General features: G+C 43.6%; 1 protein-coding gene across 1 annotated transcript in view; it reads left to right on the top strand.

Annotated features, from left to right (window-relative positions):
* The window catches only part of T265_04184 (hypothetical protein), a gene marked incomplete at both ends in the record, with an annotated part of 59,675 nt that overhangs the window by 16,767 nt on the left and 25,098 nt on the right, over positions 1-17,810 (top strand). Inside the window, 2 exons of the mRNA XM_009168866.1 lie at positions 6,720-6,768; positions 10,767-10,946. Of these exons, the coding sequence (XP_009167130.1) occupies positions 6,720-6,768; positions 10,767-10,946 (229 nt within the window). The remainder of the gene's footprint in view (positions 1-6,719; positions 6,769-10,766; positions 10,947-17,810) is intronic.

The following is a 17,810-nucleotide window of genomic DNA, read 5'->3' on the forward strand; positions in this document are numbered from 1 at the left end:
ATCTACTTCACAATTCCTCACTCATTGTTACTGATAGATCTTCACGATGTTTGGGGACCAACCAAATCAAACAGAGCGTTATGTGATGAGCACTCTCCCACAGCTTACATATTTATTGAGTCCCAAAGCCCTTCGAGAGGATTGAGTTTCAGGGAATCATGCCATTGCTGCGAAATTCCAACTGAGGTTTATTTCTGTAGGTAAAGCTGAGAAAGACTGATTCATCTTTATTATGCCACTAATTTTATTACCCGAACGATTGAATTCGATCTTTTTTGTTGCATGAGACCAGGTTTTAGTCTGAACTAGGCGACTTCCAGCAATCTTCTTGCACTACTCCTAAAGCAACTAAACTTCAATATCTTGAATAGCGGTGCAATTGAACCCTGAAGCAGAATTTGAAGGATCTGTTTGAAGCTTATTTGAAACTGACGTCCTTACACAATGCAAACAAAATGTTTAGTAAACTGGTTATACCGCGTTCATCGCCCAACTTTTGCCCTATTTTATCATCCAGGTGCATTTTACATATTCATCCACACTGTTTCTCGTCAGTGGTCTCAACAGTTGAAAATGAGTTCACGCTGCCTTTCAGGAATTCGAATGTCATCGTCGGCGGTATAACATCAGTGTCCAATACACTGATACTTCGCTGTTATGCCGATGTTGAAAGGGTGTAATGCGGTCACTTATCTGTCAACCTTGTTAACGCTTCTGGTGGAATCAGCACGAAGGAGCCGATCTCACTATCGATTTATCCTGTTTTCTTTCGTCATCCTTTCTTATCGACTTGTCTGGGGTTGATTTTCTGAAGGGGACGAGATGGCCGAAGTGGTTAGAGCGCGGATTACTAACCTGAAGGTCCGCGGTTCGAATCCGACCTCCGCCACTCGACTTCCCCTGTCTAGGCTTGCGCAACCTGGCAGTATCCCAGCCCTCGTGCTTCCATCGGGTGGCATGGCAGCTAGGCACCGGAAGGGTGCTACAGCCGAACGCTTTATCTTTTTTTTAAATCTTTTTCTGAAGGTGTCTGGTCTTCTAATCCTTGTATCAGGGGTCTATTTTTTTCCAACTCAACCGATATCGTAAAGGGTTCGGTCTGCATCAGTATTAGCCTGTCCATCCCCACTTTACGGTAAGCCGTGACTTGCATGACACTACATATCTTGTTGGGCGGACGTTCTTGTAGGGTATTCGAAGTGCCTGTTGTCTTTGAATTATCAGCCTATTTTGCAGGCAACCTCTGTCTATACTCAATTCCTTTGTTATTCACAGTTGTGTATTTCTGAGGCCTGGTATCACGTGCGTCATGTGAGAGACATTTTAGCTTTGCGAGCCTCCTAAGCAACACTGCCATTGGAACTCGTGTGGTGTTTTTTTAGATTTCATGATAGATGTGAATGTCATTCTGGAATTCACTACTCCCTGTGGCATTACTAATGATTGCGGTCTGCGGCTGCTTATCCAAAATACCTGTGTGTTGTTCATCCTGCATTATCAAATCAGTGTATGGCAAAGTTTCCCGTCGAGTCCTCCGAAAAGGAGAAAATGTTTGGATGGTCTGTAAAACGCTTCTGGAACTTAGGTCTGGAGGCATTGGTCAACAGCTCCGATGACACGATCTGTGTTATGGATAAGAGCTGTTCCGATCTGTAGCCTTATGCTTGTGTGTTGGTTGTTATGGCTGCAAGGTCTCCACTAGGCGCTTTCTGATGGGATAAAGCTCTGCTAACATTGCGATCGTTGATCAAAGCAATGTTCTTCAACCACAGTTTCAATTTTTTAAGTAGTCAGGCGGATCAATTGACGAATCCTAGCGCACACGCGAGGGGTTGCATGCTTGTTGTGTGAGCATTCATACGACCCCTTGTTTCTTGATGAGGTTGCTAAAAATTCGTCCACTTCGTTAGCCCCCCTAAACGGTATATTCATCAAGAAAAAGTGTCTCGGTTTCTTGAACATCAGCGTCATTGAAATGGTATTTTCGCAGCCTAAGGATTACGTGAGCGGGATATTCGTTCGAACCTCACATTGCAAATTAGTTTTGGACCCCGATGTCGATTCTTTTGCTGTGATTTGAGGTCACTGTTCATCCATCGGCTGTTCGTTATTTCCAACTTTCCGCCGTTTGCGCTGAATTAGTAACCAACAAACAAGTCACGGAAACCGAATGAGGAAGTAAAACATGTATAAAAACGGATCACTAAATAATTGGACCAAGGTTAATGGACAAGACTTCCGTTATTTCTGGATTCCTGTGTCAATAATGTTGGCTACCGCGTTCAGTGCCTAGTCATCCACTTCTAATTCTCAGATCCTCGGTGGACGAAACTTTGGCATTTAGGACAGTGTGTACGTAGGGAACAGAAAGGGCAGAAACCAACCATTTGCCACAAGCTCCAACATGGTGGAGTCTCTGAATTGTTCTACTATTAACATACTTTGTTTATCGCGACTTTTTTCTGTTTTATTTTGGTCTGAATAGAAGCTTTAATATCCTTTGAAGACTGCCCTTTGGTATTCTTTCAGTGTATAACTGCAGTTCCGCCCGAATTCAACCAACTTATTGACCGAAATTACTAAATCTATAACTTAATCCTTACGGAATGCGCTAACAGTATTTACGGCAGTGGAGTATCAGTGTTGAACACTGATGCGATGCTGTCGATGATGATAACAAAGTATTTGATAAACGGAGTAACACCAACATTTGGAAGAGGGTTTTCCCCACATTCAGGACCCCCAATTAGATTTAGTTAATGTGATCCATCGGACGGTGCTTTCTGCTTCCGTTATACCCGTTTTACACTTTTTGGTAAGCAGTGACCGAAAATCAGAAGTATGATACACTTTCTGATTACAGCAGTTGGCTCCACCACGCTTTATCTTTTAGAAAATATTTACATCCTCCTTTCTTCAACTCACTAATCTTTCGACTCCCACCAAGTGGTTATCGGTCCCGGTTACTTAGATCCACCTACTTTCGTGAAGTCGACCGTCTGGATCGCCTGAATGTAACATCCTTTTCCTCTTCTTAAATGATAAAATTTGTGGGTACGGAGTAAACTTTGTTGAATCCAATTTGCATTTCACCGTGGCGATGATTCCTAATGTTCCTGGAAGAAGCGGCTTTTGTCATCATCGGTACTTCGCTCGTTCGTCTTGTAACATTGGTTTAACTGCGCCTAGTTTCTCCAAAAACGAATCAGTCGCTGCTACTGATATTTCGCCAGAAATTACTGAAGCACAGTGTTTGAGAATGATGAGGATCCTTAAGGTTACACTTTCAGGGCAATTTCGTTCAGCCGTAGCACCCTTTCGGTGTCTAAATGCCATGCCACACGAAGGAGGCACGAGTGGGATACTGCTGGGATACTGCCAAGTCGCCCAAGCCTAGACAGGGGAAGTCGAGAGGCAGAGATCGGGTTCGAACCACGGACGTTCCGGTCAGTAAATAGCACTCTAACCACTTGGTCCATGTCGCCCGTTTCACGTAGATTCCGTACCGTAACTGAAGTCAATCTCTATTGTAAAGCTAAGAAGCACTGTAGAACTGTTTACTCCTTATTGGGAGTCATCGGCAGCGCGCATCTCACATAACTCAATGGAGTTCCGAACCCGTAACCTCCTGTCTCTTCTTTTAGACATACTTTTAGATATACTATTCTGAGAAGCTGTTAAACACTACAGCCATTTCATGTGGCGGGGTAGCGATGCTTGTCGTAAAATGTTTTTGCAGGTTCGAGACCTAGCCTTGACGTAGGATGGCTGTTAAAGGTATAGCAAAGGTGGACCATAAGTTCAACTGAAGAATGTTTACTCAAACAAGGAGATAACACTATCGGGCTTGGAAGAGCCAGCGTCGAAGCGGACTAGATGGGATAACTTAACTTTGCGTGATAAAGTCGAAATTCCAATGTGATAATAGCGCCACGACCGTCTTACTCGTCACCTTCAGTTGATCTTGAATGGAACGAATGTTACAAGTCGACAAAGCTTCGGCAGTGAATCAGGTGGAGTTGGGAAAAGTCACGTCCATGAACTATGCACGGGTAACCATGTTGAGTTTAAACACGCTGGAACTAACTTGGTTTGAGTCATTGCTTTCCGGTTAGATTGATAATTGTATGTAGCTCTATTGTAGCCGTTCCACAATGCTCACTAATCCGCGATGATGTGGGCTATTCCCTTGTTTGATTTGGCGACCTTTTATGGCATATTGTTTTGTGGACTTTTGGAAATCTTGAAAACGTGTCTATTAGCTTCTCCATAGTTTTGGTAATTCGGTGAACTGAACTTCGCTGTAATGCCTGACTTGTTCACAGTGAGCTTCGTAGCCTTTGAGATTAAGTGGCTGCCTCCTGACCGGAGGGTCTACGGTTTCGTTGCTCCCGTCTGGCACTGGATGAGCCCTCGTAGTTCCTTTGGGTTACATGACAGCAACGCAACAGTTAGATGATTTATCTCGATGCTTCCGGCCTTTTCGCTAATCAAACATCTGAATTACTCTTTCAATAAAATAGCGTACGTGGCATCACTTACCCCAATCCTGCAATGGCCTGCAGCTATTGGGCATGAAAGCGTGTTTACATCAAGGGTTACAAGGAGTTGCTAGGACATGTATTCAATGATTGTGGTGCTTTGAATCCTTCAAACTATTATTCATTTTTAATCGCAATTGACCCGAATTATAACTTTATGTTCGACCATCTCAGCGTTATATTTTTGGATTGCTCGTAACCGTTCGTTCCCCAATCTCCAGTGTATGCCGAGCGCTAATTTTGCGTGACTCTTGCCCCATACTCTCGCATATGAGTGTTTAAGAATGCCTTACAGTAGTGTGAAGTTTCTTTATGTTTGTGTGCCCCTAAACGGCCGTCCACTTATGTGGTTACATTCCATTTGGTGGTGAAATGGTGGTGCTTTGCACAGCTGTGTTCAGGGCGACCAACCTAACACATACCATCACGACCGTTTGTTGATTATCCTCCTCTAACACGACCTGTCCTTGTGCATTCTTAAGGAGTTCGGTCGCTATTGATGTTCATGCGTTGCCGTCGTTCTTTCTAAGGTCGATCGTTTACGTTCGGTTTTCTCCACACGCCTGAGGTTCCCCGACAAACCACTCAGTGTTTCCTACTAAACTATTTCTTATGTGGGTTTCATCGGATATTCTTCAGTTTCCATCTTCACTCCTAATTATGTTGGTGTTGCGGTCATCCTCTTTTAGCACCACTCTTGATGACTGGCAACGTTTTTTTGCAAGCTAGATGTTGCGCAAAATGTTGATCTTTTCTGAAAACAGATTACAAGACCCTGCATTGATCTGTGTGACTCCTTCACATGCTCTTCTTTCCGCATGATACGTAGTACTTCGTATAAAATGTTATCCGTCTGCTTTGTTGTACTCACCTGAACGGCGACTGTTGACCAAGTGGACCTTCGAAGTTTTTGAAATGTTCAGGATAACGACACAGCAAACAAGTACTGTTTTTGCACGTGGTCCTCAGGCACAGTATAAATGAATGTAGTACCTAAGAGGGAAGGTCATTTAGAAATGGAAAAACTAAGGATTCGCTGTTTGGCAGTAAGTCGCATTGTAATCGCTACTTGAAAGTTGTAAAACAGAGGTCATGGGCGTTGGTTTGTTCGCCGATTCGGGCAATTTGGTTGCAAGCTTTTTATCACCAGTCGGGGTGGCATCAATTCCTTGTGAGTGGAAGTACGCTGAGGTCCGAAGTGCGTTGATTGATATAGGGTCTACTCACCCAAGTCAAACTTGATCGATCATTGGTTGTTTGAATAAGCATTCCTATTGACTTTTTGATTGACCTATCTTCTTATTGGTGGGTGTCTTGGCCCCTCCGGCTCCTCCCTGACCTTTGTTTTCCTCCACATTGGGTCCCGTTTCATGGTTCATCGGTTTTGGTGGCCGAGGTTGACCAAGTGCTACCGTGAAGTTGGTGGTCCCTCGCTCGTAGCGATGCACGGACAGGGTTGATTTCGAACCAGCAAGCGAACAAACCAGCGGCCATCATTACAACGTGAGCTCCCAATATTCAAATAATATGCTAACAGATGTCATCGTTAGCCATCACAAAATCGAGCATCTGTCCAGGATGGCCACGGTTTCCAGTCAGCTGAGCCTGAACTTCCGTGCGAATTCAACAACAATAACAAAGAGGGACAGTCACAGACATGCTGCCTTGGAGCATTTGGAAATGCGGCATGTGGGTTGACGAGATCTAACTGACAGCTTCGCCATCCTTGCATCTAGCGAATGGCAACAGTTAGCTACACATACTTCTCAACTTCGGCTCACTTATTGGTTAGCGTTTCCTTCAATGCACAAATGCATTCAGTTTCCTATGTTGTTCATCAAGTAGACGTCTTTCCGATCGTTGCAGTGGCCCTTGGACTGTAGCACTACACAAGTCGGTCTTGTTGAACTAGGTTTTTTTGTCTGTCAGTCCCTCTCCTCGGGCAGCCTGTTCGTACGATCGATCAACTCTACTATGAACAAGTTATGACTTGTCCTTAGAATAGTTTGGAATTTTGTACTTTTCAGTACCCTAGTAGGTGTTGTGAATGAGGAAGTCTGAAAAAAAATTTGTTCAGTGTCCTGTGCCATGTTACAGTTCTAACGTAATGTTACCACTGCCGCTGCTTCAAGCCTGTTTCATGATTCCACCTCTACTGTTTTCCCGTTTTACCTTTAGCCCCCGAAATCCTGGATTATAATCCCATTCACTTGACAACCGATATTTGGTGAGTTTGGCAGACATTCGTGGTATGCAGTAGTCACGCTGTTGATAAGTTCATTCCTTTTACCGTCGGTGCCGACATACTCGATTAACCCACCTTTCTGTCAATTTTCTGTATGTTCTGTGGTGAATCACCAACCGATGTTTTGATCAAAAGTGCCTTGTCGGTATGCCCCACTTCAGCTTCATCGTTGACCCCTGGTGGGTTCTGACAGAGCCTTGTGTCTAACAATTAGATGAATTTTTCTGCGTTGGAGTCATTATTCCGGCAGCTTGATTGGCTTGTCTTATGAGTTTCCAGATCGAATTGTTTGGGGGTCAACTAATGTATTCGGGCTGGTCGGTCGTTCTTAGACTGAGATTCCTCCTTTTCGGCTTCATGTACAGAGCGGAATATTAAATGATAATTAAATGATAATCTGTAAGTAGTACAGAAGAAAGAATTCACACGATGAGTGAAGCTTTCAACTGAAAAGTTGTCATTTGTTGAGGCACTTGGTGCGTTACCGGTACGTGATATCGATTTCGTGATTGCAGAATGAGTGAAGCTATATCCTGTCTGAGCGCGAGCTAATCACACTACTGATTAGCCACTTTTGACCGAACTTGTAAGTGTCCAAACTACTAGCCGGGTGGTTGCGAGTACGAAACTCAATGGAGTTTACTGAGCCTTCTAACGATTCCCGATAAGGATGAAACAGCTGTACAATGTTTCTTGGCTTTGGATTGGCCATAGACAAAATCTCAATTGAAAATTCCCAAATCTCCTAACACTACTAACATTCCTAGACTATCGGCTAGCCAACACACCCAACTTCTGTTTCCTTCACTTCACGCCGTCGCACTTGCCTCAGAGTTCTGCTGATAAATCTGTCGCAGTTTTTTAAATTGTTGCGTAGAGAATGGGGCAGAGCTGAATTGTTGAACCGACACCGAACTCTTGACACCTCCATCAGTTGGTGTGTGGTTATTTTTTGTCGCAGACTTTACTTCGCACTGATGGTTTTGAAACCATTTCCCTAGATTCAAAAGTCCCTCGTGGTTTTTTCTGAAATCTTTGTAACTTATGTGCCGAATCTCGTCCTGCGTTGCTGCCTGTAGGTGCAGGAGAGCACTAGGGCAAAGCAGTACTAATGGCGGTCAACACACTTGAGCACTCGACTTGGACAATTGGTGCAGCACGTGTCAATTTCGCACTGATGAGTAATGTACCCCATATCCCTTATTACGACTAATGTTGACTTATTTCGAACGGTAATTGACAGCATCCCCTTGGAATAGTGAAGATCCAAAATGCTGGACCAAAGTTTGACTATCCATTGATTCAATTTCACCGAATTTACAGAAATCGTAATATGAATGATGAATAAACAAAAATGAGAGAAAATCCACGACATCAAGGTTTTGGTAGTGTTCTTGTCTACGAAACAAAGACATAGCCCTTGTCCGATTCTTTGACAACCCCCCTCCCTCCAAAACACCGTGACCACAATCCCTCAGGCCGCGACAGCAGCAGACGCCGCATGTCTCTTCTGTGTCATTCAGCCCAATGGAAGGGCATACCTGCTTAGGTCTGTTCACGCCATAACGACACGGAATCACGCAGCAGACTAAGCGAAAAATATGGTCGGCTGATGGTCGGTTTCAGACAACCGAACCAGCAGGTCTGATTCGACGCGACGCTCNGGTCTAATTCGAGCGCGACGCTCTTTATTTGAAACAGCTGGAAAACCTCGTTTTTGGATGAGAAATAGGACATATACCAACTACCAACTTTCTTCTGCAACTTGTGTAAGAAGTTGGAATTATGGTGCGAACCTGTTTGTCAAAAATAAGGCCCGCCGGTGGCCCCGACACAGTGCATAAATCTGATACTTTGTGGAAAGCTTTGTCAATAGTAAATGTTAGATCTAGTGTGCCTTTATTTTAAGCTACTAACGCGTCAAATTCGCTGCATCGAGGCAGTCGTAGTACTACTTCTTCGATCCAGATGTCTCGTTTGACATATGTTAAAGTTAAGTTACAACTGATGGAATATTGAGTGTGAATGGTAGTTCCGACTGCTAGTGGCTGACCTTGACATCCGGCTAGTTTTATAAATGGATTCGCTACCGAGAGCGTGCGTTCGATCTGTATCGTAAGATTATCACCGTCGTTCATGCAAGGCTAAGTTTAGAGAAGGTAGGCTTTCTAAAGCAGCGAAAGGAAGACCAAACATCATAAAGCTGGAGTAGTTCCGTGGGCAATGCACCATAATGACTGCTTTAGGAGTTCGTTTCTTGTGGATATCGTAAACGAGAAATTCAGTTGAATCTCCAGTGAAAACCAAATTGATATGCAAATAAGTGTATTTGTCGAAAAGTGTTTTTCAGTTATGTCTATCGACTCGCCTGCGGACACCTTCGCACGATTGTCCCAAAATATACCACTCAGAAGCAGATTTCAATTCCTAAGACACTTGCACTCTAGTGTCAGTTGCGGAGCGACTCACCAGCATTCAGCCCTCCTTAGAACCAAAATTGCTGGCGGTATTTCGCTGGAGACAGTAAGTGGTTTCCGACTGTGGCGGGAAATCGCGTCGAATTCTTCACACATTGGACCTACTGTCGGCACCGCAGTCATCGATCCCTCACGAACTGACGCTGACATTTTCGTGTTCTTCCGAATGGATACTCCCCAATGGTGTAAATCCCATTCCTGGTTGGCTCATAGATGAGCTCGCAGACCCATTAAGTCTGACCTCAATAAGGCCACCTACTGTGTTAGAAAGATTGTAAGTGGAGTTAGGCTTAGAGATACAGAAGAAATACAGTCAGGACGTTATTCGACCCATGAAACGAAACTTGGGGGTAACGCACAAAAAACAACATTTTGCAAGAGTCGAGTGAGAAGACCGTCAAACAATCAGTGTCATTACACGAGCACTGAAAATATACTCCAGTAGATGGTGCTCCGTCTGCGTGGGTAACAGTTTAGAGACCTATACAACTTTTCTAATTCTTGAACACACGATCGAAAATGGTTATGAACACACACTGGTACGTGCCAAGCTGGTGTCAACCTAAGAATAAAGTGATACTAGGGTAAACTCGTGTTTTCTTGTCCGAACTAACCCCGATGGGCCCGAAGCTGGACAGAATCACTACGGCACTGTTGGAGAGTTCTGATCAATCTTAACATGCCAAGGAAAGACACTTGGATATATTGGACGTCTGCCCAGCTGAGGCAACCTTTGCAATCAGTCCAAGGAAGTGAGATTCACTGGATCCTCTTTTCAGCCTTACAATAGTCTATTTTTAGAGCGTCAGCATGGGACTTTTGCTGCATATGTAAAATTTGATATATGAGCAACAGGAGGCTTAACTTATATTCGAACACCAAGCACACTCAACGAGTCCCGAACAGGTTGAAACCGGTATTTGGATTCTCTCTAACCATAACTCTGTCAGTAAAACTCTGTCAGTGAAATTTTGTTTGGAATGGACAACTTCCTAGAGAACAACTCGTGCTATGCATGTTGTAGGCCGAGTTTCCTTTTCCGAAGGCGTACGAGATTACTCACATTACAGAATACATTCTGTTGTTATATATTTTGCTGTCGAGATACATGGCTCATGACCGGTAGTTTCAGCCCTGCGTTATGCACTACAGTATTTCCACTCGCACTTGCTTCTTGGAAGAGGTTGAATGGAAATTCTGTCGCATTTCAGGTTCACCGAAGACTACTTACCTAAGTTCCATAAGGGAACAATTTCTGATGGTCGCACGGTAAAAGCATTTTCTGGGAAAGACAGAAATACATCAGACAACGTATTCTCTGCAAATAAGATCGCGTCAGCCGTTGTTTGCCCTCCTTGTTTTAGGAGACCCATCGTACCTAAACTATTTCAGTGTTTTTTTTGTGACTGTGTTTTGCACGCCTTTTAGTTTGTACCGAACCCAAGCATTTTTTACTGGCTTTATTGAATGAAATCAACTCATCTGACGCTTTCTGTTCTCCAGGAGCATCGGTGTATTAACCTACTACCTCTTGACCGGAACCAGTCCATTCTGGGCGCCAACAAAAGAACAAACTTGTGCAAACGTGTCACAACTTCTGCTTTCCTTCCCTGACGACCTTTTCCTTGATATTCCTCAGGCTGCCGTTCGTTTCATCCAACGAATTTTGGTGAAAAACCCTAAGTAAGTTTTTTTTCACCTCAGGGTCTCGCGCCTGCAGCCGTTCCGTCTGTCCAATGATATCTCTCCTATCCGTCTGACTAGACCAAGTCCTATTTGATTTTCGGGAAAATTCTCCCATTTACAGTAGTATGCAATAGGATTGTTTGATATTTCATTCTACGCAGCGGCTGATAGCAACACCACATATCACCCTTATTTGTCTACACAGCAGAGTGGTGAACAGTTTTACCATACATGTGCCTTCATCCCCATTTAGAAGGTATTCGAAGTAAATTAAAAAGTGGCGGTTTAGCGAATGCAACCGGTTTATCTTCATTACGGTCGAAGTTTATTTTTCCGGAAAGTTCTTTCCGACAATTTTCAACCCCTGAAGCAGGTTTGAACACCTCACCTTGGAATGAGGTAATTTGTCGAACCGTTGCACACGTGTTCTTTTGTTCAGGTTTCAGTTGTGTACGTACTCACGTGAATAAGACAAATGTCTACCTGAGGCGACAGTTGATGCTAGTCCACTGCTTTTTACAAAAAATATCTATGTGCTTTTTTCGACTGACAACGTACGTTGCTACTGCAACCAAGGCTAGGTATTCCTTGCATGCAGAACTGAAATCCGTATTTTTGGGCGACTTTGCCTATTTGATTCTTGCATCATTCGCTTGATGCACGTTAATTCACGGAAATGGCTGTCATCATTAAAGGACCCGTAGTGTACTCATAGTTTTGCCCCAGTTATTTCCACCGCTTACTGTAGTTAACATGCAAAGAGCCTTCTATATATGGTGTTCGGGCATAACCCTTTAGCATTGAACCCTGTACAAAAGTGCCCACGTGTATATGATCACCAGATATTATCGTAGGAAATTTATTTCGATTACGAGAGCGATACTCTTGTTTGTGGAATATCTGGAGTTTAGTAGTGGTTTTGAGGGTGTAACGAAAGGGAGCTTCCATTTGAAAGCTCCTGTTTGGACCTAATCGGAAACTCAAAAAGGCAGAACAAAACCACAAATCGACTAATCAGGTCTAATAGAATATGAACTAACTTCTTATAGCAGCCGTTCCGTCTGTCCAATGATATCTCTCCTATCCGTCTGACTAGACCAAGTCCTATTTGATTTTCGGGAAAATTCTCCCATTTACAGTAGTATGCAATAGGATTGTTTGATATTTCATTCTACGCAGCGGCTGATAGCAACACCACATATCACCCTTATTTGTCTACACAGCAGAGTGGTGAACAGTTTTACCATACATGTGCCTTCATCCCCATTTAGAAGGTATTCGAAGTAAATTAAAAAGTGGCGGTTTAGCGAATGCAACCGGTTTATCTTCATTACGGTCGAAGTTTATTTTTCCGGAAAGTTCTTTCCGACAATTTTCAACCCCTGAAGCAGGTTTGAACACCTCACCTTGGAATGAGGTAATTTGTCGAACCGTTGCACACGTGTTCTTTTGTTCAGGTTTCAGTTGTGTACGCACTCACGTGAATAAGACAAATGTCTACCTGAGGCGACAGTTGATGCTAGTCCACTGCTTTTTACAAAAAATATCTATGTGCTTTTTTCGACTGACAACGTACGTTGCTACTGCAACCAAGGCTAGGTATTCCTTGCATGCAGAACTGAAATCCGTATTTTTGGGCGACTTTGCCTATTTGATTCTTGCATCATTCGCTTGATGCACGTTAATTCACGGAAATGGCTGTCATCATTAAACGACCCGTAGTGTACTCATAGTTTTGCCCCAGTTATTTCCACCGCTTACTGTAGTTAACATGCAAAGAGCCTTCTATATATGGTGTTCGGGCATAACCCTTTAGCATTGAACCCTGTACAAAAGTGCCCACGTGTATATGATCACCAGATATTATCGTAGGAAATTTATTTCGATTACGAGAGCGATACTCTTGTTTGTGGAATATCTGGAGTTTAGTAGTGGTTTTGAGGGTGTAACGAAAGGGAGCTTCCATTTGAAAGCTCCTGTTTGGACCTAATCGGAAACTCAAAAAGGCAGAACAAAACCACAAATCGACTAATCAGGTCTAATAGAATATGAACTAACTTCTTATATTAGCGAAATACACTCATTCGCATACCGATTCGGTTTTGACGGTAGACTCAACTGTAACCCAACTGAATTCTTCGTTTATGATGTTTTTTGGCTTCTTATATCTTCCGCTCAACTTGATTCATGCCTCTTTCCTCGAACGCAAGGTTCAATGAGAGTTCTTCCAGTTGCACTGTTCCGGTTTCGCTGCTTCTGATGTTTCCACGTAGAGAACCGACCTTACCGTGCTGTGACGGTTTGTGTGCCTGTGTGACCTATTGGACTATAGTGGGAGGTGTCCGCAGGATCCCCCATGTTAGTTAATATTCAGTGGTCTGACCAACAGATTCTCTTAGGCCTACAGGTTTCGGGTTGGAACATCTGTTCTATAGAAACGATAATGCACCCGCATTATCCGCCAAACACCTCTGTCTTGCCGTTAGGCTTTTGAGCCAGAGGCTCTAGTCGAAGAGCCTAATATTCCTCCTCTTAAGGTTTGAGTTCCATGTGTCCAACCCACGCACAGCCATGATTCCTACAGCCAGAAGTAATCTATGCAACGCCAACCGTCGCATGGTGTCATCAGTTGGGTCGTCTTACTTGCCGCACACAACAGGACGGATAAGTGAAAATAGACTACTAATGACGTCTGTCTTCTTCCCCTTTCACGTACTTATTTTTCCCACTTTTCCTACCCCAATTATACCTCTCTCTTTGTAAGCGCATGAATCAGGAGTGACGACTCCGCTAGTGTTGGATCGGTTTTGGCCGCCAATTCGGCGCCCAGCCTATTTGGCAGCTAATTTCGCTTTCAATGACCAATTAAGGTTGTTGAAAGAGAGCAGACAAGGAAATCAACAGTAGAATCACGTAGAACTGGGCCTAAAAGGGGAGGAGGTGGTGTGTTCGACTTGTCCAGTCACTAGTGGTTAGAAAACCGGCTTGCATTGGTGGTACGCACACAGTCACATAGTTGAGGCGGATTCCTGGAGAGAACAGTTAGCAATTCGGAAGGTTGCATCATGTACAATGGCGTGATCGCAGCTGTAAACACAAGAAAGGATGTTCGTGTATTTTTTCGCTTTTTATAAAGGGAGGGAACGTATTAGTGAACAATTTCGGGGATCCTGATGTAACTTGCGATGTAGATGGTAACGTTGGGATTTTCAGCGAAAATCGTACTGTTATTGGAGATGCGATAATCCCAGGGATAGGAACTGGAAGAATATTCCATACTATCCAGGTCAGTAAGCAAGTAGTGCGAAAAACCCGAGTAATGGGACAGACTAACATAATGCCCAGAAGGGCCAACGAAGGCAGTATCCGCTGAATATAAGGAGGGAAGAGTTGCTAGTACCAGATCCGGCGTCCGCGCTGTTCGAAATTCCGGTTGGAGAAGAAACTACTTGAAATAAAGTTTTGTGGATGGCGAAATCTTTCGCCTCGCTGGGAAGGAAGAAAGCTAGCCAGTATCAGTTGTGGACATTGAAATCACCGGTGATACTAACTGTAGCAGCGTGAGTCAGCCTGTAGATGTGTTCGCCGCTCTCACGTAGTGGAATGAAATTTGAGTCGGTTCGTTGCCATCGTGCGACGGACACACAGCAATAATATTTATTCTTAGGGCAGCAGCTCTTTGTAGTCAAACTTACTGAGAATCATGTAAAGGACGACAATAAAGAGAGTGAGAGGAGACTAGATGTACGCTAACGCCTCATCCTTCAGACGGGAACAATCATGTAAGCAGCAGTCAGAAGTTTGGAGATGTATCTGATTGCTGTTTCTGATTACTCGTGTTTATTCGGGCAAGCCGTACGTTCTAGTCTTTTGAAAGGATACGGGACCAACGGTTTTGTTTTTCAACCTTGTCCATTCATTGTTTCTGGTGAATTTCGTGCGTTATTTACGTTCAGCGTTTAGCTTTCTCCCGGTTTAGGCTCATACACTACGCCACACTCTCCACAACGGGCTTTACTGGCAGTTTGTCTAACCATCTGGCGGGTGGATGTCTTAGGGTCATCCAGTTCCGATAAGATGGCTAGCATCTTCCGCGTTCCCGTCTGTCTACTGGCTTCTTCAACGAATGAAGCAGGATAGCCGTTTTCCTTTGATGAGTAGCTTTGTCGAAACAGACAGTTTTCTCTATTTATCAATGATTTTGCAGCAGCTTTTTGGTGTTAACTGGACAACACAGGAAGTTTCAGTATCCGCCAGAGTAGATCAGTTTGCAAAATACAGTCTTGAAATTCGACCATGTGCTGAACACTTTTAGTCTCATACAGGATAGGCACTAACAAAAGATGATGAAATCCAATTCGCGTCGTATGATCACAAAAATGTTGTCAACATAACGTTATCAAACACACAGCGGACATTAAATTTTTTCAATGCCCCAGACCTTAGCTGTTCCAAAGTGTACCATGGTTGAGGCGATTAAGGAAATTACGGTCCGTTTGTACAACATGAGTTGTAGCGTGAACGATTTCCCGGGTGATCTTCTGCAATAAGGTGCGTCGTGAGTTTGAGCATCACACTGGTGTCCAACTAGGGCGCTCAGTATTCGAAAGTTATGACGTGTCCCTGATGGACTAAAGTAATCGGACAATTGAATTGAGAGTACCAGTCTAAACTTTCGAGCCCTATTTGGGCATCCTGGGGTCTCAGCGGTGCTGAAAAATTATCCCACAAGAATTTTCAGCCAGAGGGACGGTTGCTTCGGTGAACAAAGAAATTTGGTGAGCTGCAAAAATATGGACGTAGATCAGGACGGTTTTTGGTTTGAGCACATACGCAACAAAAGGCAACATTTTGGCGTAGAAAGCTTTACTCCACTTTTTTTCGAGAATTACACTCATTTGCAAATCAATTTGGTTTTCACGAGAGACTCAACTGGATCTCTCGTTTATGATATTCTACTCCACTTGTAAATGCTTTGCAGCTGAGAGCATTGTGCGGATAATGGGCACCGTCCAACTAGTGTTTCACGTTCTCGAAGTTCACAGTTATGTGAACATTGGTGAAGTAACGTGAAGACTTGATTGTGTTTCGTCCTAATGCTATGTCCCTAGTCACTTTACCAACAAAATGAAGTTCACCCTTCGTATCGCCTCTCAGGTTGTGCTAGATTAGCTCTATAATCCGACTGAGCTGATCGGTTTTAACGGACGATCTTGGAGAGAACATCTGTAAGTCTACGTGGATTCCTTGATTACAGGGTGGATTTACCGGCGTACGTTACACAGTTCTTACTGTTTATCAATGAGTGCCGAGATCGCGAGGCACTTACCAGATACCCAAAGAACCAGAGAAAGTTATCCGTACTACTGAGAACTATCCACGTCAGCGGTCACCTTCAGGTGTATTTTGAATAAACAAATCGATGGAGTAGCTATAAGCCCCGTAAGTGTCCGAAAACTTAGTGTCCGCCGGCGAGCGCTACATTCGTGGTATTTTTCCGATCCCGCGACGTGAATTAGATTCCCTCATCCTATCTCACGGTGTCTCTCAGGTGCGGGACTTTTGAATTTTACTGTGGTAGTTTTGACTGTTCGCTCTCCAAGCACGATACCCAATTGGTTCACGTCACTTTGTTCAGTTAATCCCGGTTAGATAGCTAATGGTGCATGTCACAGATGTTGGCGGGATATTTTCACTCCTGGAGAGCAGTGCGCTATGCGGTTCGTTTTGATTAGATGTCAGTTGAACTTCGATTAATTGTTGTCTGTTCTTAATGTTGTTCATTCAACTGTTCACCTAATACACGCATAATTTTTCATATTTGCTTCATACGATAAAGTATTTCAAAGCCTACGGTTATCAGGATGACCAATTATGTCTTGCTGTCCGTACTCTCGAAGCGTTTATTTATACAGTGACCTTGTTGTCTTCCTTATTGCTATACTGCGTAGCCTTTCTAATGTTGAGACAACAAAAAACCATCAAACAGCTGTTATCAGTCTTGTTGTTTGTTGCTCGATGATGATTTTGCACGCTACTCTGCCTACCTTTTTTTCAGTGACCGACCATCTGCTTCTCAGTGCCTTCTTGATCCCTGGTTTTCTGATGTTGAGGAGAAGGAACAGCCAGAACCCCCGGTTCCACCCTGTGCAACTGATTGCGTTACACAAGCGGCAGATGATACTAAGGACTCGCCCATTACCTACGAACCAGTATGTTCGGAACTAGATCGTTCTTATGGCGAGTGTTGATCCTTCTCAGTCAGTAACTGACTGTGCCACCATTAATCATTCTTTTATAGTGTACACAATAAACTGTCTTCATTTCGGCAAATGAACAAATCTTTTTCTTCCGTTTACCGACCCAACAGCTGAACTGTACACACTGAACAGCAATGTTCTCGATGATTTTTATGATTCTATGCACCGCAGTTCATTTTCTGACCTTCTCCGCCGTATCCATTCAATAGAGACTTCGCCCCACGAAACTTGGTTGTGTGCAGAATATATGGCGATGACCTTGACATAAATGCCAAATTATTCAGATAGTGTGTCACATGCCTAATCAATCTGTTCTCTCAGGTGACCTATTTTTGTCGGTTGCTCATATGACTGCCCGACTGCTCAAAACACGCGTGAGGTTATCATCTACTCACATCTCGTTCTGCTGGGAACGTGTTTACGTCTTGTGATATTTCATTTGCGACCATTGGTCCAAATGAAATTAAGACGAGCATAGGCGTAAATTGACCGACCCTGTCAAAGTAAAAAAATAGCAACAAACACCATACCAACGCGTGTCGTTTAACTTTGAGACAATGGAATAAATATGCGAAAGTGGCTCGAAATTACACCAGAATGG

The sequence above is a fragment of the Opisthorchis viverrini genome (genome assembly GCF_000715545.1).
Source record: "Opisthorchis viverrini unplaced genomic scaffold opera_v5_66, whole genome shotgun sequence".
Taxonomy (NCBI): Eukaryota; Metazoa; Platyhelminthes; class Trematoda; order Opisthorchiida; family Opisthorchiidae; genus Opisthorchis; species Opisthorchis viverrini.